At 36.9% G+C, this 21,464-nt stretch overlaps 1 protein-coding gene across 5 annotated transcripts; it reads right to left on the bottom strand.

Moving 5' to 3' along the window:
• Nucleotides 1-1,259: 1,259 nt before the first annotated feature.
• LOC145114457 (lysine-specific demethylase JMJ26-like) lies at nucleotides 1,260-13,118 on the bottom strand. 5 transcript variants are annotated; one of them, XM_079050466.1, is made up of 14 exons: nucleotides 12,694-13,118; nucleotides 12,474-12,595; nucleotides 12,034-12,130; nucleotides 11,787-11,928; nucleotides 11,605-11,668; nucleotides 10,813-11,521; nucleotides 10,336-10,665; nucleotides 4,229-4,370; nucleotides 3,737-3,885; nucleotides 3,566-3,638; nucleotides 3,393-3,478; nucleotides 2,723-2,845; nucleotides 2,290-2,351; nucleotides 1,260-1,960 (listed from the first exon to the last, which is right to left on the bottom strand). In XM_079050466.1, the coding sequence occupies exons 1-14, from the start codon at nucleotides 12,943-12,945 to the stop codon at nucleotides 1,396-1,398; spliced, it is 2,916 nt and encodes a 971-aa protein (XP_078906592.1). In that variant the 5' UTR covers nucleotides 12,946-13,118; the 3' UTR covers nucleotides 1,260-1,395. The 5 variants fall into 5 exon arrangements, with proteins under 5 accessions (XP_078906592.1, XP_078906593.1, XP_078906595.1 ...); XM_079050467.1 differs by having other exon boundaries at nucleotides 2,723-2,842; XM_079050469.1 differs by having other exon boundaries at nucleotides 12,397-12,612; nucleotides 12,694-12,795.
• Between the last annotated feature and the right edge of the window lie 8,346 nt (nucleotides 13,119-21,464).

Raw genomic sequence — 21,464 nt, 5'->3', positions numbered from 1 at the left:
ATAGATTAATTAATAAAAATGAGATTTTTTGTGATTTACTTACGAATATTATAGTATAAGAAATATACATATATGCATTTGAAAAATATACATATATGCACCTAAAAATTTACTTTTTTTTTTTGAAAAAATTGCAGTTTTTTTTTTAAATGCAGTTTTTTTTTTTGAAAAAAATGTAACTTTCTTTAAAAAACTTGCAGTTTTTTTTTGAAAAAATTGCAGCTTTTTATTTAAAAATGCAGATTTCATTAGAAAAATTGCAGTTTTTTTGAAAAAAAAAATGCAGTTTTTTTTTTAAATTGCTGTTTTTAAAAAAAATATTTTTTCAATTTATTTTCAAAAATTCATGTTTTCTATAAAAAATTAAAAAATTTGCATTTAAAAAAAACAAAAAATATATATTTAAAAAAATCTGAAAATTTGATTTATGATGTAAGTTTTTACACATTTATATTAATATATTAAATAACACAAAAAAAAACATTAAATGAGATTGGTAAGATGACGATCATGTCCTTAATGAATTACTTTTGATCCAACGCTCCACTTTTAGTTGTCGGGTTCTCGGGAAAATATGAGTTCTCAACCGATATATATATATATATATATATATATATATATATATATATATATATATATATATATATATATATATTCACTTGGCTCTTAGGAATAGTACGTTTTAGGTCCTCTAGACATTTGCCACAAAACTTTACAAATGTTACATTTTTAGTCCCTTAGACCTTTGGATATATATATATATATATATATATATATATATATATATATATATATATATATATATATATATATATATTCACATGCTCTTTAAGAATAGTACTTTTTAGGTCCTTTAAAGATTTGCCACAAAATTTTGCAAATGTTACACTTTTAGTCCCTTAGACCTTTGGCAATAGTATAGTTTGGTGTCTTCGGGTTTTTACCACATCATTTTTGCTAATGTTACACTTTGGACCCCTTACTACATGTGTTTTATATGTCTTTGGGTTTTTGCCACACCATTTTTGGCAATGTTATACTTTGGGTCTCTTACTACATGTGTTTTACAAATTTCATCATTTTTTCAGTTTTGACTTTTCCTTTGTGCTCTAAGACTCGCTTTGTAAAATGAACAAATCAATTGAAAGATGCTTTTTATTTTGTTGCATTAAAACCTTATTATTATTATTGATTAAACTCATTTAGAAACATCATGACATTTACAAATTTCAATCAAACCTCCACAAATTTCGCTAAACTTATTCGAACTCGCGCCATGGTTTTTTTACTAGCATTAATAATTAGGTATAACTATCAATCATGATACAACATTTGCATAATATACAATATTACATAAATAAAAGATGGAAGTGCATCTAAAATACACTACAATCACTATCCACACAACATCGCCAAGAGACGGCGTTTAATGTCTTCATCTTCTGGCGATAAGTGCTCTTTCATTAACAATGCATTGAGATGCATGTGATACATCTTCTTATTCTTCCTTTCTTCCCTTTTTTGCTCCAAGTCGAGTCTTTTTCTCATGAGTTCAACTTCATTGTCTCTGGTAACTCTCATTGCACGAAGTTCTGCAACAATTTCATTAGGAGATGAAGAAGACTGTGAAACCTTAGCTTTTCCTTTCATTTTAGATGCATCTCCACTTGTAGGAGGGTGAACCGTTGAACCACCACTATTTGGCGTTTCTAGGTTGGAGTGGGGAGAATAGTCCCTTTCTTTACTAGTCCTTGATCTTTTTATGCTGCCACCACTTTCTTCATTATTCACCTCATATCCGTTTTCTTCATTATCCACATGATGGGAACATGTTGTGTCACGATCAATCTGTAATTCCCATTTTGCCCCTTGCACTTTTTTTGGTAATTTGTGTTTTTGGGTTGGAGTGGACGGAATAGTCCCTTTCTCCACTAGTCCTAAATCTTTTTGGGGGTTTCCACTGTAGAAAATATGAAATTAAAGATATAAAAATATGGCATTATATAGTATATACATGTACGAATATGCCAATATTAGGCTCTATTTACAATTTTTTTACATAAAAATAAATGCAACTTAAACCAGAATTTTTTTATGAAAAATATAGATCAGCCAATAAAAAAATGACAGGTGGGAAGTAAAAATAAAAAAAAAAAATGGCAAACCCATGGTTGGATTGTCAACTAGTTCGGTGTTTGTTTTCATTTTCCTTTTTCTTTATTTAATTCCTCTTTTTATACTTGATCAATGACCAGAAAACATATAGTCTAAGAAATGGTATCAACTTACTTGGCAACAAACTTTAAGTCTTTCACAGCTGCCTCCACTGCATGAAATACAATCTTCTTCACCTGTAAATTAGTGAAATCAATTTTAATTTGTAACAAATCAAATTTAAAACAATGAAAGAGATGAAATTATGAGCCTGATTGACTCTTACGATGATTACTGTTTAGAAACTATTATATAAATCGGATCAAATGATGCCACGCATACTATAAACTATAAAGTTACAAAAGCATATATATACTTTGACAAGAAATAGGTGAAAAACAACATATCATAAAAATAAAAGCAAGAAATTTACTTGTTCAACATTAAATATGTGGGAAAATGGGTAGGCTGGACAGGTTATATAATAATTTCAGTTTTATTAATTAATATATAATACTATGTTGGTAAAAAGAAATTATTTGTAAAATATAAAGAAGAGAATCTTTACCTCCAACTTATCTTCTTTTGCCCAATGATTTTGGGGAAGAAGGCGGAAATCTTCTGTCAGTCGGATGCATTCACCAACATTTTCAGGAGAAACAAATTCCAATGCAACTTTTATACATGACTGCTAAAGAACAACACATTTATGCAAAAGTTTATATAACAGTTAAATTCAGAGACAGACTTTTATAAAACGATAACACTCAAGACAATATTTTTCAAACAATAGCTTTTCTACTATCAATTAGAAGCATCTTAGATGTTGAAATAAGCATAGTATTGTATTACTAAAGACTTGATTAAGTAACCCATTTGTCTTAAGGAGGAATAAATAAATGGAACTTCCAACATTTAATCACTTATACAGAAATTATGCAAACACATAGTTTTCAGATTATGTAAATATCCGTAAATTATAAATTTTTTACTATGCAATTTAGATACGATTTCTTTTTCCATTAATACAGTTACATAAACTTCATAAGATCCCTTCCATGTTGAAATTACTCGATTAATGAAAACAAGAAGAGAAAAATCAATAAACACCCTTGAGGCAATTAATGCATGAGAAGAAGATGAGAAATGCCAATAAATCTGCTTGATCCCAATAATTCCAAATGGAACAATTTAAAGCAGTTTTGAAAGAGGATAAAAACTAGTGGTAAGTTATTAACCTTTAGATTTCTAACTTGATGAGCACATCCAGCAGGTATAAAGACAGCATCCCCAAGCTTTTGGACAAAACTCCATGCTTCAATTCCTGATCATAACCAAAAAGAATGAGCACAATCATAAAATCTTTTTTCAGTGAAAGCTGATATATAGAGCCTTGCAAATGCATACTAACCAAACTCTTCCTTGAGCTTCCTTTTATGGTCCATGGTTAAGTAAAATGTTTGATCATGAATTGGGTGGATAACCTGGACCAAGAAAATACAATGGGACAATTTAGAAAATTGCTATGTAGGATTGTGATGCTACAGATACATTAATTTCAACTGAACGTAAGGATTAATACCTGCTGCAGTGGAAGACAAAAGGCATGTCTGAACTCTTTGAAGTGTTTTTTGAGATATTCCTCCAGTTTAGGAGTATCTTCCCTCCTAAACACATCCCACAAAGCACCTCCCTCTTCCAGATCAGAATCAGATCCATCCACACAGCTACCTGAAATACCACACTGGTTATCAACTTCTTCAATAGCTTCTGTTAGTTAAGTAGTGCTAAGTTCTTCAGTATATGTATGGTCTATCAGATTTTTCAGTGCATTTATTTGAAAACTTCTCTCATATCCTGCACTTCACTTTCTTTCTTGCGTTTCCATTTTTTCAGTTAGTAAATCCTTTCTCTTCCCATTATCTTCTTGATTGTAACCAATGTGAAACTCAGCCAACGTTTTGGCTTTGCTTCCAGTGTTAACACAACCAAATATCTAAAGAGTAGCTAGTTTTTTCAACATCGATATCATATTAGTTTTCCTTTCAACTTTGAGATTCAACATGATTGTTACCTGGTGTTCCTTCTTTATTCTCCCCTACCACTCCCAAAAGTTTCTTCTGATCCTGAACCTTGTGCAGCATTTTCAAATAATTTATCCTTGTACAATGGTCAGAGCTGGGGGTAACAGTTGCAGTATGAGTCAATACATTCACCTGCATAGTCGCCAGAAAATATATAAAAACCAAACACAAATTCAGCATGCAAAGTAGAGAGCATCTCTCTTGGAAACAATTCTTCACTTAAAAAGATGTAGCATGATAGCTTAAATGTTCACAAAAGGTTTATATATTACTAAAAAATAAACAAAAAACAATACCCAAGTCCCCTAAGAATGGGATCATGTCCTCGGTTAGAGCCAACTCTTTCCCTCACTAACAAAGCAATCTTGTTCAACAAAGAATGCAAGTAACTACCTCATTCCCTCTTATTATCCTCATCTTTCACTAAAATTCGACATTTATCATCCTCAATATACCTAACATTTCTTATATCTCTTTTCCTTTGCTCTCTAGCTTTAACAAGCCTGTAGATACCATTGACCCCCTTCTTTTGTGTCCAATCTCATGTACATGGCTCCATATACTATAGACTTTGCTTTAACCATTGCTTCCTTCTCTCCTTTTGCATCTTTTCTTTGCCATGACTCAATCATCCTCGGTTCCTCACTACTAATAAACACTCATTAAAGCGGGGTTTTTTTAAACTTGACCTTACCTTGAACCTCATCGCTCCACCATCAAAATTCTATATGCTTCTTGGCCTTCCATATCGACATCCCAAGTGTTTTGGGCCACCTCTCTAAGGGAGGAGGGAGTCATTTCCCTCCCAACCCACTTCCACATCAGTTTTTTTCTCTCTTTTTTCTTCATCTTTTTCAACCCACAACACATGAAAGTCCTATCTTTTTCAACCCACTCAATTAAAAAAAATACAAAACAACTAAGATACAAGTCTTAGAACACATGGTACAAGAGAAAAGGAGAGAGATGAAGTGGGTTAGTGAAACCAATTAAACAACCTATCACTCCCAACCCACTGAAGAGGAGGGAGTGGTATATTGGAGGTATCAACAGTAGCTCTATTGCTAATTAAGACTTGTTGTGGGTTGGAGGGAATGAGTCCCAGCACTATTCCATAACTAGTCGAATGAATGGTTCCAAAATTCACTTCTAAAGCAATCATATCCCTAACCTTGACTATCACATCCTTTAAGTTTTCCCAAAGAATTCTTGGTCTAGCTACCTTGGCTCCCCTTTCTACATTACTAAAACGTAAGCTCATCCTTTAAGTTTTCCCTAAGCTCTTGTTTACAACCAGGAGTTAAAGAAATGGAGTTGGACTAGAGATAGGTCAAAAAGAAAATTTTGGACCACCAAAGCAAATCGTGCATAGGCACAAACTCAACCAACATACGCCCCTCTTTGTTCTAATTACCAAAACCAAAAACCCCGTACACACTGTCATACTCATCGTCTCTCTTCCTATATGATCATTAAAGTCACCCCCTAAAGACCACTCATCGGTCCTCCTAGATGCTCCTAAGAATATCATCTAATGATTTCCAAAATTTCGTCCTTTGGACTTCTCCAAGACTCCAACCAGATGGAGGGATTAAGCAAAATGAAATGAAAATCCCCCTCAACTAACCAAAGCACTGTTGTGCTGAGAAGTTGGGGGTGACCGATGATTCTCATTTCGGAAAACACACACACATGTTTCTTGAAAAGAAGAAATGGAAGATTCATTCAAGAACTGAAATCTGAAATCTGATAGAGTCAAATTCTCATCGCAACCAGTCAAGAAATTGATGACAGCTACTTGTTCCCTCTAACTGCATAGCTTTGACATCAAAACTTAATGGAACAAGAGATTAAGCTCCTTATATACCTTCTTGAATTCCATGACATAATGATAAGCCCCAACTAATCTTAGAGTGCTTTTACTTGATTTGCTTTATTAGAGTCATTCCGTTATCTATTTAGCCTTAGGGGTAGAATGGTCCTTGTGGTATTATGGTTATTATTGGCTGTTTGGTTTTGTGGGAGCACTAACCTTGTCCCGGGTCTGTTTTTGGGACCACTTCCCTGAGTTTTTTTGAGTATTTATCCCCCTGTAGGTTTTTGTTTTGATTAGCTAAGAATTGATTTGTAAAGAACTTTGTTCTTCTTTTGGAGAGTCCATTCCTCTCGAATGAATGAGAATTCTATCTTAATTTTATGGTATTATTGAGCGTTTTGCTGCTGTGAATCTGTTAGAATGCCTGGGGTTTACGATAGATTCAACAAGGATCTATCAAATGGTATCAGAGCAGTTGATGCTAGGGAAAAAATGATAGCAAATGAACAACAACAACAATCTCTGTGGATTCAACAACAAGCAAAGGCACATAGAGAGCTGAAGATCATCCGAACAGAGTTGCTAGAGATGGTGAAGATAATGGAGATGCATCGTCAGAACCAGATAAAGAGAGAAGAAGAGACAGAAGCTAAAATAGCATAAATGAAAAAATATTACTACTCAGAGGAAGGGATGGAGGCTGAGAAGGCTAAATGGAGACAAATTTACTACTCAACCTTGAAGGAGGAGGAAGTAGTCAATGAAGAGGAAGAAGAATCATTGAAAGATACTGAGTTGGAATCGGATGATGATGAAGAATCCTTGGAAGTTACGGAGTTGGAATCGAAACCTATGATGGAACCTCAGCTTCCACCATCACTGCTGCCGGCCCCACCGCTTTCTCCACCAGTGCTGACACCACCGCCATCGTCCGATAATGAAGAACTATCTTCGGAAGTTGAATATTCGGAATCGGAATCCGAGTCAACTCTGCAGCTCCCACAACCAATGCTGCCGCCGACAGAACCAACTCCGCCGACGTCTCCACCTCCATTAGCGCCGCCGTCTCCACGACCTCTAGGGTGCGAGAACAGAAAAATGGAGATGCCATTGTTGAGCGGTAACAATGCTAAAGGTTGGATCCTTGAGGAGAAAATGTATTTCACGTTCGACCAACTGCAAAATGATGATAAGATGAAGGTTGTGACGATGTCTTTAGAGAGTCACGCCCTGTTTTGGCTCGAGTGGAAGCATCGAAGGTGCCCAATACGAGATTGGGAAGAGCTGAAAGGTTTACTTCGTCGACAATTCCAATCTTCAGAAGCCGGAGGGGAGCGATGCTCGACGTTTTACCCGGTCGGAACGCAAACAAGAGTCAAACGGAGCTTGTTAGAGAAGACGGTGACGTTAAAACAAGTAACGGAAGAGGTAGGTTTAGGTTATCACGAAATTGGGCTTAACCGGGATAAGTGGGCTACAATCAATTTTTGTGGCCCATATCATGTGAATCGGACCATTGGTTTACTGGGATAACCAAAGAGAAAATAAGCCCACATATTATTAAATCAGTGATAACTAAAATGGCCCAAGCAGCGACGACTTCATTTTTCCTCATGTACGCCTCTCCCCTACCGTCAACAAACCCAAATTCAACAGTGACGGTGAGAAACACAGAAGATGGAACAACCGCTAAGGAATCGAGTTTTTCTTCCTCGATAAATTCTATAAGAGTTACAAGATTGATGTTGGTTTTGTTAACTACCTCAACGATTATTGACCTTCTAACTAGCGGTAATCCTGATTTCTCAAACTTATTTCCCTCATTGGTAGTTGTTTCTTTGAGATTGGTATCAAAAGTACCTGTCATCATTCATTCCATTGATGATGCCGTTGGTTTCCAATTCGAGTGGAGGATGGCTTTCTGGGATACTTTAATTTCTGGGTACAAGCTTCGTCACCCAAGCTCTCTAGAACCTCCCAATGAGAATATTATAATCCCACAACAGCATCAAGGAGGTCAACACCAAAGTCAAAACCTCAATGCAAACAATGTTAGCATCCAGGAAAGCCCATGGGTAGTAGAGGCAGCAACATGTATGAAACAACATGTTCCAATACAACGGCAGGGTGACATCACAACCAAGAATCTCATTAATTCAATGAAACGTCTGCACATTGAACCTCAAAAGCAAGGTTGGTTGCCCAGGCATGACATAAATAGTTTGATCAGCTACATGTTCAATCCAAACACAAGGAAAGCATCGGTAGAGGCTCTGCAACAAATACTCAAGGGTACAGAGGTTGTGAAAAATGCTAATAAGAACAATGCATCTCATGATATCTTATTTGTAGCCCGTGCTCTTGTAATACATATTGTTGCTGCAAAAGAGATGATGTCTCAGGGTGTTCAGGACCTAATTAAGAGACATCAAGCTCAAACTATCACCTCAATGAAGGGTCCTAGTATTAGCATTTGGGGACGGACACTGAAGGAACAAAGACCCCTATTAGGTGTTGCTGAAGATAGGGGTAGTGATACATTGATTAAATTGATTCTCAACAAGCTTGGTGTTAAGGTTTGTGAAATTAAAGCTTCTGGTTTTGATGAGAACAGGAAGGAAAAACTGCAAGTTCTGGCCACCACCCTTACGGGAGGTCAGCTTATAATAAAAGAACTTGGAATGAATATTGACCGGGTGGAAGCGGACACAAGCGAGTCCAGCACATGCGATCATGATAAAGAGATGTTTCAAGAAAGGATAGCCAAGTCTTCTGGTGGAGTTGGACTACTCAAGATTAGATTATAGGAGTTAGAGACACTGAAGTAAGCCAAAAGAAAGTTAAAGTTACAAATGCTTTAAAGGTCACCAATGCCAGTGTTGAGATCCTGGTTGAAGTCCCACATAAGTTTGTGAATGTTGTTGGGGAGATGATGACGCCAAGGGAGCCGGCTCCTGGTCGCTTGTCCCTATATGTGATTGTTAAGGAGAATAGGAAGGTCGTTGAAACTGTCAAAAAGATCTTTGGTGCGGTGAACGTGGACAAGATACGGCCTGGACGAATTTGGGTGCTATACAATGTTTTCATTCACCTTGAGGACAAGGTGAAAGTTTGGGCCGCCGGTATTGATAAGCCCCGACTAATCTTAGAGTGCTTTTACTTGATTTGCTTTATTAGAGTCATTCCGTTATCTATTTAGCCTTAGGGGTAGAATGGTCCTTGTGGTATTATGGTTATTATTGGCTGTTCGGTTTTGTGGGAGCACTAACCTTGTCCCGGGGACCACTTCCCTGAGTTTTTTTGAGTATTTATCCCCCTGTAGGTTTTTGTTTTGATTAGCTAAGAATTGATTTGTAAAGAACTTTGTTCTTCTTTTGGAGAGTCCATTCCTCTCGAATGAATGAGAATTCTATCTTAATTTTCTGGTATTATTGAGTGTTTTGTTGCTGTGAATCTGTTAGAATGCCTGGGGTTTACGATAGATTCAACAAGGATCTATCAAAGTAGTGAGTGATCGATCTTATTCCCCACGATGAAAAGACTTGCAAACATTATAGATTTGTTATTGCATTGTCCAAAATATAAGAAATCAATAGTCCATGAGTTCCTTCGCATATTCACAGTAACTACCAAAGACGAGACGGATCAATTAGTAGTATTGATGATCTGCAAATACAAACATCACTTTGTAACGATGAACCAGAACGATCAGCTTTAAGGGATCAAATGTGAGATGAGAAGCCATTCGCATGCTTTAGAGATAGATATAGATAGTTTTGCTCCACTCAAAGAAGTTGAATCCATTAATTTTGTTGTCGGTTAGTTAGCTAGTAGAAGCATCTCACGTAAATGTGGACCCCTATTATGCCAGATGATTTGTCTTCTCCGAATATCTTCCAATAAATCACGAACGAAAAAAAGAGAAGGGTGCACTTACAAGGTGCTTAGAAAAGTGCCACAAAAAATCGATGTTCAACACGAAAAATTCCCCCAACACTAAACCTCTCTTTGATACCATATAAACAGGTCATAGATTGGTGTTGAAAACATTATGTTAATCTAATTTACAAGGAAGGTACTAGACTATATATAAAAGTATAAACACAGAAACCCTACAATCCCATGGGCAAATAGGGCCGCAACTAGTAAGTACAATATTTACATTCTAACACATATCATTTTGATAATGCCTAAAGAGCCAAATTCAAATCCAATGAATCCTAGAGTCTAAACAGGAAATTTCAAGTAGAAATTTAGCAGAACCAAATAGAAAAAGCATACCACATCAGCCATGTCACAATGAAGTTTAGTTACAGAATCTCCACGTCCCAATTCTTGATGAACGCCATAAGCTATATATGTTTTAGGACCCATGTGTGGCTTCAAAGATTTTTCAGGCAACTTGACAGCAAGATTAAGGTATCCATCACGAGGATGTGTATATTCTTTGAAGGGCAAGGAAGTGATGAACTCAACACCATGACGTGGTAAGCCGTCTTCAAATAAATTTGATATAGGCCATGCTTTCAACTTTAGGATCTTAGGCCACCCTTCGTTGTCATATTGACCATCCGTATACCAAGCAAAAAAGTTATGAATATTAATATCAACCTGCATTTCATGAGAAAAGTTGATTAGGCAGTATCAAACGAAATAGAAGACATTTGTATGAACTCTATATATCCACCAATTACCAAAGAACACAAATAATAATAAAAATTCAATATGAAATACAAAAAATGGACATACTTAACCAACCTCACACCAATCTAAACAATTAATAGCAGCATTCTTGGTACTTTTAAGCTGGCGAAAAGCACGCCACATAACCATGGGTTCCCAGCTCAACCCAAGTGTAGTTTCAAGAACATTGCTCACTATTACTGGCTCCCCTTTTGACCAATGCCACTGAAAATGCTTCAAATCTCCAAGTTTAATGTCTATTGCACGTGGACAATACAAGTAATTGTCATTGGAATTTTCACGAGATGCAGCTTTTCGTAACTGCTCATCACCACCATTGCTTTCTTTCACAAAATCTGAACAAGAGCAATGTTGCTCAAGTATCTCTCGCATATCTTCCGGTTTATGCATCTTTAAGAGCTCTTGTGCTTCATTCAACAATCTTGAAACGGTGTCAAGCGGCTTTATGTGCATCAACTCTAGAATTCCACCACCACAACCACCCATACTTTCTGGAGGACAAGGAATTCTTCCATCATCCAGAGACTTCCAATCATGAGTTTGCTTTTCCTTTGGTGCAGGATCTTCAGCAGCTGTCTCAACATAACAGGCATTCTTCCCATGCAAGTACTTAAGACCTGGATCTCTATATTCAATGATAACTTCTTCCTTGTTTCCTTGAAGGTTGCCATCTCGTAATTCAAAGCAACATTGAAGGCAAAGGTCATAATGACAAGAAGGGCAGCTTCTGTGCAAGTCAAAAATTGAAGTTTTACAGCAGTTGCTGCATACATCATGTAATAAGAAAAATAGAATATCATTATATGTAATCCCTCGAATACTTGCACATACATTACAATGACATACCAGTTTATGCGCTCATCCAAACTGCAGTTTGCATCCTTCAACTGTATATCCGATAAAGAAGATCCTGCCCAGAAATTAAATCTATGGGAAACTTACAAAAAAGTATGTCTGATTGCCAAGTGAAATCAGAGCTGTATTTTGGAAATTCAACAAGAACACTACGATGAACAATCATAAAATACCTTGAATTATAGATTCTGTTGTTTTCTCCTTTATGTGTTCCTCATTGAGACACTTCAAGATTGGGAAAAGCACATGTAGGATATACATAGAATATTGAACTTTCTGATCATCATTAGGTCTGAAATCAATCTTCTCTTTCCCCTGAAACCACCAACAGATTCAGTATTACGTTTTTTTATTGGATATGAGTATATGAGTAGGAACAACAATAAGTTCCAAAACAAAAGATGAGCTGCAGGAACCAACTTTGGGGTTCACATTGCGTAAGCAAGCTATACAGTTACAATTGTCACGGCAAAAAGGGCAACACTCAGCAAACATCTCCTCTGTCATGTTAGGGTACCTACAGAGCAGTGTCAACAAAGAGAATAAGATGAAGAGGCAATATAGCAAGAATCAAATATGAGTGCTCATGGACAGTTGGAAAAAAGGGATTGACTGCTATTCTTCTACCATCAGCTTAAAACAAAATTTTCTAAAAACTGGGCTTTAGGCATCAGGCTAGTAGGTTATGGAAGCATGGTACAAATTCAACCAACTGAAAGTTAAAAAGCAATGAGAGAAGTGTGTGAAGGGCTAAAATGATGTAATAAGTCAATTAGATTGAACCTTGCAATGCAGGCATTCGACTTTCAGTTGCTCAGCTAAAAATGAAGAAAAAGTTTTTGATTTTTGACCACTCATACCATCTTGTCATACAAGGCTCACAATAACGCTTTGAAGAGCATTTCTGGCACTGCACAGTTCGTCCCCTGTCACGTCTACGACACTGATGACACCAGTTTGAGGGTACCTGAATTGGATTTCCCTGCCAATCGATGGAAACTAAAGAGATAATGTTTGATCGAACAATCAAGTAGATTTCCTAAATAAAAGTAGAGAGAAATCAGGGACATAGAATATTACATTTTCATCAGGAACCAAGTTCTTGGCATAGTACTTTGGCTTTGAACCATCTTTCCTGCTTGAGTTGGAAGCTGCCTGGTTTGTCTTCTTTCGTTCCTCTTCATCCATTTTTTCTATCTTTCCAGCTAACCACCGGTGTTTCTTCCTACTTCCTTTCTCTTCAACATCATCACCTGTGGCCTCAGCAAGGGCTTCAACATCATCACCTGTGCCCTCAGCAAGATTCCGGTTCGTCGTACAATTTATCTCCATCAACAAACAATAATTTTTGAGAAGAAAAAAATTGAAAATTTACAGGAGGAAGAGAAAACAGTGGGTGGATTTAGGGTTTTGGGGCCAGTGGGGGTTTGCTGTGGATGTTAAAGAGCCAGATCTCCGCATGTTGAACTCCACTTCGCCGAGTTCGGAAACACAGAACAACAGATTGAAAGTCAAACCCTAGAATTTAAGTTATCAAATGCGATTTAAGGAATGATGGAGGGATATTTGCGGAAAAGGCTCAAACTTTTGACTCACGATTTAGTCGTAAATTAATTTTCTAGAAAATGACAGGTTATCGGCTATCAGTTTATCCCTTCAAACCGATAACCCCTCTATTAGTCAGTTGCCCCAGCCGACTCGTTCTTATCATCCTCCATTAACCTTCCCGTCACCCACTCTTCTATAAAAACCCTTTCTTACCCTCCATCGAAGCAAAACCCTAGCTCGGAATAATCAAAGGTAAGAAAATCCATGTGGTCCTCCGTTATCTTGTTTCCCTTATAATATTCTGATTAATTTTTGTTTTGTAGTGATAATGGAGACAGTAGATGACTTGGATACAATTAACGTGGAATTGGATGAGTTTTTCAAAAAGAAACAAAGAAGTCGATGCAAAGACGAGTTCCTGAAAACTCTCATTGATGAAGCGCTTGACGAATGCACCATACCTAAGATAAACCTACAAAATTTTGAAGGAATCTCGGAAGATGAAGCACCACAGGAGAAGTTGAGTGAGAGTGAGGGTGACGATGAAGTCAAATTAAGGTTTCCGTACTCAACCCATGATCTGAAGGTGAAATGGAACAATATGAAGCCAGTTCATGGGAAGAGGTATGAATCACCACACCAACTACAACTTTGTTTGAAAAATTACTCTATAAGTAGGGGTTATCCAATTAGGTTCAAGATATGTGATAGTGTAAGGCTTGTGGCTGTATGTGCAAGTGACCCTGAGAAATTTCAATGTCCCTTTGTTGTAAGGGCCTTATGGATGAGCACTGAAAGATCATTCCAAATCAAAAAAATGGTCAAACTTGATCAAAATCAGGTAAAAGTCAAAATTCCAAAAAAGTCAACTAAGTCAACCCAGCTGAGTACGCCCAGCGTACTCAGTTGTACGCCCAACGTACGCGTTGGTTGACCAAGCACGGGCCTGTTGACCACGTACACGCAACGTACGCCCAACGTAAGCAGCTGGCTGCCAACCCAACTCATTAAGAGCATAATCTTTAAGCTCTTAAGCCCATTTTCCAGATCTAAGCCCAAAATTATGTCCTTGACCATAAAGTCTTACATGGCCATTAAGTGCTTAATGTCCAAAACCCTATGTTCTTAACCCATTAAGACCATCTAACACATGCATGTGTTACATACAACACTCAAGATCATATTTTTATGGCTCATAATAGATCCATAATGGATAAAATTTCCAACTTTATCCATTAGAATGGTCCCAAAAAACAAGATCTAGTCTTTAAGTCTCAAAGGGACCCAAAAAGTGCATCTTTTCAACTTAATCCATTAAGCCCAAGTCTCAAATCTTCATATCTGAATCAAAATGATGTTTTGATGGATAAAGTTTCCAACTTTATCCATAACAAGGTCACAAACTTTCAAGATCCAAACTTTATGCATTTAAAGTGACCAAAGCTCATAACACTCAAAACTAGCTAGATCTAACAATATGTCACAACTGGCATAAATTAGGTTAAGATGTGAATTCCTGTACAATATAATCTCCTTGAGTAACCTTACAACATCTCATCTAGCGAAATTCAAAACTTCAACACCATTAAGATTCTACTCTCAATACATTGACAGTTAGGTTGAAACAATCCCATATAAGCTTGAAACCCAAGCCAATAAGCTAATCCACCCAACTTTGGGCCTTAGCCCAAGTTTTCTCAGTCCAAACCCCTTAATGGACGAAAACCATTCAATTGTTTTTCATGGGCCAAAAACCCATTTCTTTCACCACATTGGACCGCAAACCCATAAAAGGGGCCTTCATGGACCAAAAAGTTTAAATTGGGCCATGGTATTCTAGGTTTCACTTCAAACCCAAGCCCAACATTTTTTTTCCTTCCCTCTCTTATTGGGCCGATCGGGTAGCCCATGAGTAAAAAAAAAAGAAAAAAGAAAAGTGAGAAAAGGTGGTGGATATTGTGAGTGCCACCTCACTTTTATACTCCATAGATCCATGCATTGCCTAGCATACATCTAGGAGGGTTGGAATTGTCCAACATACATCTAGAACATCTCTCTTTCCCTCTCTTCCCTTAAATTCGGCCAATCCTCCCACCTCCCTTCACCATTTCATTTGCAACTTATCTCTTCCCAATCATTCAAGAAATCCATCATATTTTCCTCCAAAAATTCGTGGATGGTGTGTGTGTTTTCAAGAAGTCCTCTTCAAGATCCATAACTTGGTAAGTTCTTGTCTAACTCAAGAGTTTTTACTTCATGTTTATGCTTAGAACTTTCCATTCACACACTTTGTTGTGTGTCAAACTCCTTAGAACACCCATATTTTCGAGATCTCTTCAAGGCACAAGCTAGGTTCAAAGTTTCATCTTCTTCTTCATCTACATCTCAAAAACCCCAAGGTGAGCTTCATACCCCCTTGTTTTCGGTTTTATAATGTTTTTGGGGGAGAATACAAGTGCTTTTGTGTTAGATCTATGTATATATGCATGTTTATGTGTTTAACTTTTAGATCTTTACTTGAAAATGAAGTTTATCACTTGGATCTTCATATAAACCTTGAGAAAAGTATGTGTCCTCACATATAATACTTGTAAACTTGTAGATCTGATATTTATCCACTTAAAATAGCAAAAACAAGTGTTGTGAACAAACTTAGATAACTTAAACTCAAAAATCAGCCCTTGACAGAAAAGTTTTAGTCCAATCTTGAACTGTTTTGACCTTTTTAATGGTAATATTTTTCAAAACTGTTTTACATGCAAAATGTTCAGGTTATTACCTTTAAAATGACTACTCTCACGTTTTCATACTATTTTTCTACTATTTTTGGCGAATTTTACAAAACTGTCTATCAGATTTGAAATAATATCGGACCAACATGTGAAGGTGAGCAATTTAACACTTGTTAGAGGCCAATAAAAATTATGAGAAAATTTGTGAACAAAGCAAACAAAATTTCCAAACTTCCAGAATTTACGGATCCAAATTTCGACTTACGATGATTTTTCTACAAATTTTCCAACAACTAGGTCAGAAAAGCCAAAAACCAGAAAAATGTGTATTTCACAAAAATCAAGCCAAAAATGATATTTTTGACAAAAATGAGTTTAAAATGTTATTTTTACCACAAACTAGTCAAAAACACAACTTTTGAACAAAATGGGGGCTAAAGTGTTATTTTACTATAATTGGGCCTTAATTGAAAACTTTGTGGCTTATTGGGCAAAGAACGTCATTTTTACAAAAAAAGTGGGCTTTTTATATCAAATTTTGTAAATAATTGAGCTAAAATAAACAAAACAATAACAAACGGGTTAAAAACGATATTCTTATCCTTATTGGGCCTAGAAATAATATACATGTTTAGTGGGCCTTAGTGTCCCTTTTACATGTATATTGGGCTCATGGTAAACATTCATATTCCTTTTGTGCCTGGAAATAATAGATACGTATAATGGGCTTTAGTGGTCCACTTACATATTTATTGGGCCTAGGAATGAGTTTTATATATGTTCTTCTTTATTTTCCGTGTAAATTTTCGATTAAGGATCTAGTGAGACCTGTCGGTTGGCACCATTGAGTGTATAATCGTAGCCTGTAGTTATAACCAGAGTTTCCTGGAGGGAAAGCGGGAGTTTGTGTATAGATCTATATGGGGGTGACACCCCACACCTGAGCCGTTCGCTACAGTTAGACTAGGCCAGTCTAGGGTGACAAAAACCTTATTCTATTCCGTCGGCGTCCCAAAGACGCAAAGACAGACGAAATTGTCATTATTTAGTATGGTTGTAACGACTCACTTAGAGGAATTAACGTTATAAGATTTACAGGAAACCATTCTATTTTCTTTTTGGGATAAAACAGGAAACCATTATATTTTCTTTTTGGGATAAAACAGGAAATCATTCTATTTTCTTTTTGGGATAAAACAAGAAACCATACTATTTACTTTTTGGGATAAAACAGGAAATCATTCTATTTTCTTTTTTGGGATAAAACGGGAAACCTTCTTTTTGATAAAACGACAATTTATAAGCACCGGTACTCAACCACCGGGGTTGAGATTCCAGCATCAGCTATCGCAGACAACATCGGGTTGTCTGGAAATCATTCTCTTTCTATTTTCGTAAACATTAACACACATGCATTAATATAAGATCAAACACAAATATTTCAAACCATTTCTTTTTAGAAAATATCAGATTTCTGAAAGCGCTTTGAAAGCGATTCTAAACAAGTACAAAAACCATTTTTATTCAAAACTGCTTATGAACTCACCAACTTTTTAGTTGACGCTTTTCAAAACGACTTGTATTCTCAGGAATTCCAGTAGCAGGTAATAAGTTCGACTATAAGATCAAGTGGTGCGACTTCAAGAAATTTTACTTTCTTACTTTTGTGTAACTGATGAACAAGATTTCAATATGTAAACTATGTAAGTGTGTATTTCCAATGTATGATGTTTGGTTGCTATGTTTCATTCATATTCAATTGTTATGATACTGTACACGAGTCGTCCACCCCGAACGTTTCCGCCGTCCAGGTTCGGGGGTGTGACACAATATCATCATCAAGATTCAAACTTTATACCTCTAGAAGAAAGATCAAGGTGAACGAAGTCTGGATCTACAAGCTTCAATGCAACCAACACTTCTTCCATGAGTTCCTTCTTATCCAAGGTGCACCAAAAACACTCCAAAGCACTTAAAAACACTTTCTTTTTTCTCACAAGGCTCAATCTAGGGTTAGGGTTTCAAGAGAGGGTGTTGGAGAGGTGGAGGCTGAGAATGGAGTGAGTTTGGGGAAGTTAAGGAGCTTAAATAGGGCTCAAACCACGAAAATAGGGTTTGGGCACTGATCGCATACGCCCAACATACTCAAATTACGCCCAACGTACTCAGGCATACTCAATACGCCCAGCGTACTCAATTTACGCCCGGCGTACGTGGTTGACCCAAAAATCATCCTAACTTCAAACAACCATAACTTCTTCATTCCAACTTCGTTTTGACGTTCTTTATATCCACAGAAAGGTATTAAAGAGCTCTACAATATTATCTAAATATCTTGGACTAAAAACTTCTCGAACAAAAATCCATATTTACGCAATAACCCGACCTATGACTTTTCCTTTTCTATCCTTCGACCCAAAACACAATTCAAGGGTAAAATCTCTTAACTAACATTACCTCCTACTACAAGGACTAAACTTTGCCTCCTTAAGGCCCAAAGCCTTACACAATTGACTTCCGACCCACAGCAGAAAATAAGATGCTACAGTCTTAGGGAGCGAACCCGAGATTGGTGGGAGGAGGTTGGCTATACTTTGGGAGCCCCAGCTATTATGGCCATGACCTGACCAAATTTTGTGACACGGTTCCGAGCAGAGTTTTCACCAGTTGTCGAGGTGCAACAGTTAGCTAGGGAGTTATTGGATATGAGACAGACGACTGAGACCGTGGCGGAGATTACCGCCAAGTTCCGGGAGAGAGCTTTATTGGTACCCCAGTATATCGTAGACAAGGAGATGCGAAAGACTAGATACCATGATATATTGAGATCAGATATTCAGGATTTTGTTAGTTTTTCCGCCTACCCGACATTGGATGACATGATAGCTAGGGCCCGAAAACAGGAGATTTGATTTGGAGCACCTATGTAAGAGGAAGGCTGAGCAGGGGCAGGCGATTGGGGTTTCGACGAAGAAACCCAAGGGATTTGATTCTAGATCGAAGGGCCAGCATGGCCAGGACCGTTGTGGCAAGTGCGACAAGACTCATGATGGAGCCTGCAGGGTGGGTGGTTCAGGCTGCTATAAGTGCGGTAAGTCAGGGCACTGCGGCAGGGATTGTACTGCTACTACCACCACCACCCAGATGACAAATCTGATTTGCTTCCATTGCAATCAGAGGGGCCATAAGAAGGCCAATTGTCCGAGTTAGCATCAAGAGGACCGGTAGCAGTGATATTGCCATATTTATACATAATTTTAGGCAATATTGATCTACATTTTATTAAATATTTTGGTTATATGCACAGAATTATGGTACTTATAAGGATAAATTGTTATCTGCAGCTAAATAGAAGTATTTTCAAAGAAAGGGACCAGAAGTAACAATACTTGGAACTTTGGGGGGCTTGAAGAAAAGAAGAACGAAAAAACACCCAAAAGACGTACTCACGACGTGAACAGTTCATGGTTCACGACGTGAGTAGAGAGTTTTAGAAGATAAGCATCTGAGTGAAGGAATCCTTGTCGAACACGATTAACTCGAAGTTCACGACGTGAGTCTTAAATTCTCACGACGTGAACGGGAAATTTAAAGATATTATAAATACCTTTGCCCATTACGATTTGGGGGACTTTGGCTAAAGGAAGAGGTTCCAGGAGACGATTTACAGCAGAAGTAAGGCTCTGGAAAAAGGGTTTTCAACACCAAAAGAGTAAAAGTTCATAATTAAGTTATTTGTTTGATCCTTATGAACATGTTTTCTTATTTGAGTTGTGTTTATGTGTTAGTTGCTACTATGAGCAGCTGCATCTAGCTACTCTTATCTAGCTAGATGAAGCTTCTAACTTATGAATAACATAATTTTATATGGATTTATTTAGTTGGTGAATTGCTTGTGTTTGATTTATTGTTACCTAGCATGCTTATGTTGTTGCTTTAGTTGTTTAAATTCATGTTATGTGTAGTTTAGTGACCATTAACTGCATGAACTTGATAACCTAGTAATATAGTGAACATTGAATTACTAGAGCTAGGATCAACCAAAATCTTAGTTAGTAATTGAAGTAATTAACTTTGTTGTGCTAGAGAACATAGATTATGACTATAATTGTGTTTACATGATAAATCTTACATAGCATATTCATAAATATAATTGGTTCTGTGTTTAATTGTGTGTGACCATACATAGTTTTACATTAATTAATTAACTATTGGTAAATTTAGACTTAAATTACTAATATAATAACAACCAACTTAATAATCCATAATTATTAGCTAGCCATAAGGACGAAGTGGATTCGAACTGGATAAGAGTGTGTTTTTAATTATTGATTGAATTTGAGTTAAGTTAGTCTGATCTTGCAAAATCAGATAAAAACCCTTTTTAGCTTGTTAATAATTAGATTAATTTAGTAGTAAATAGATTAATTAATAACACCGTTCCCTGTGATCGACACCCGACTTACCCAAGCTATACTATAATCTGACTAGGTATACTGCCTATAAGTGCATAGTTAGTCTAAGTTTGTTAGGTTATAAATATTAAAATTAGTGGGTACTTCCGTGCACATCAAGTTTTTGGCGCCGTTGTCGGGGAACGGCTTAGTTAATTATTAGTTTGTTGCTTTAAATTAATCGATCCTTTTTGTAGGATAAAACCTGCAAAAAGTTACTTTTCTGTTTTAATTTTTTTTTCTGCATTACAGGACTCACGACGTGAACCTGTAAGATTCACGACGTGAGAATTGAAGTCCTTAGTTTTGTTTATTTCAGTTCGTTTTTCTTAGTTCAGTTTTACGTTTTATCTTTTTGTTTCATTTCAAGAGTTCATGACCAGAGGTACTAACACACCTTTGGTACCACCACTTGAAGATCCCGAGTCTACACTTCACAAAAAGAAGGATAAGAGCGTGAAAGAAGATCAAATACCAAAGAAGACACCTTTACAAGAATTCAAATCAGTGTTCTCAAAGAAGTCAGGGAAGAAAACGGGGGAGTCAAATTCATCTTCAAAGAACAAGAGCAAGCTTGAACACTTAGATTAAATACCCATCCAAGCCGAGTCCGCGTACGATACCGAGCCTGAATTTGAATTACAAACAAGTGAACCCGAGAACGAGCTGGAGAACGAAATGGCGAACATTGATGAGATGGCCATATGGGACTACAAGAAGCGCATTCGAGATGATGTGGGGCCGGGTTTAGTACATCCTACGATTCCTGCCAATGCCACATTCGAGTTGAAGGGACATATCCTTACTGCACTTAAGGATATCCCATTTTACGGGAAGGATCACGAGGATGCTTTCAAACACTTAGACGAGGTGAACGATATTGCGGATTATTTTAATACTCCCAATATCCCAAGGGAGACAGCTTTGCTAAGGATGCTACCAGTCACTTTCAAGGGAGCAGCAAAAGACTGGTTGAAGGCACTCCCACCTGGTACAATCACCACATGGGCCCAATTGCGTGAGAGATTTCTAGATCAGTTTTGTCCACCCTCCAAAATCTCTAAACTCAAGAAGGCAATTGCCAACTTTGAGCAAAATCTGGGGGAGTCATTATACG

The sequence above is a fragment of the Lactuca virosa genome, chromosome 5 (assembly GCF_052849685.1).
Source record: "Lactuca virosa cultivar CGN04683 chromosome 5, Lactuca_virosa_CGN04683_v6, whole genome shotgun sequence".
Lineage (NCBI taxonomy): Eukaryota > Viridiplantae > Streptophyta > Magnoliopsida > Asterales > Asteraceae > Lactuca > Lactuca virosa.
This window is presented reverse-complemented; position numbering and strand designations above follow the sequence as displayed.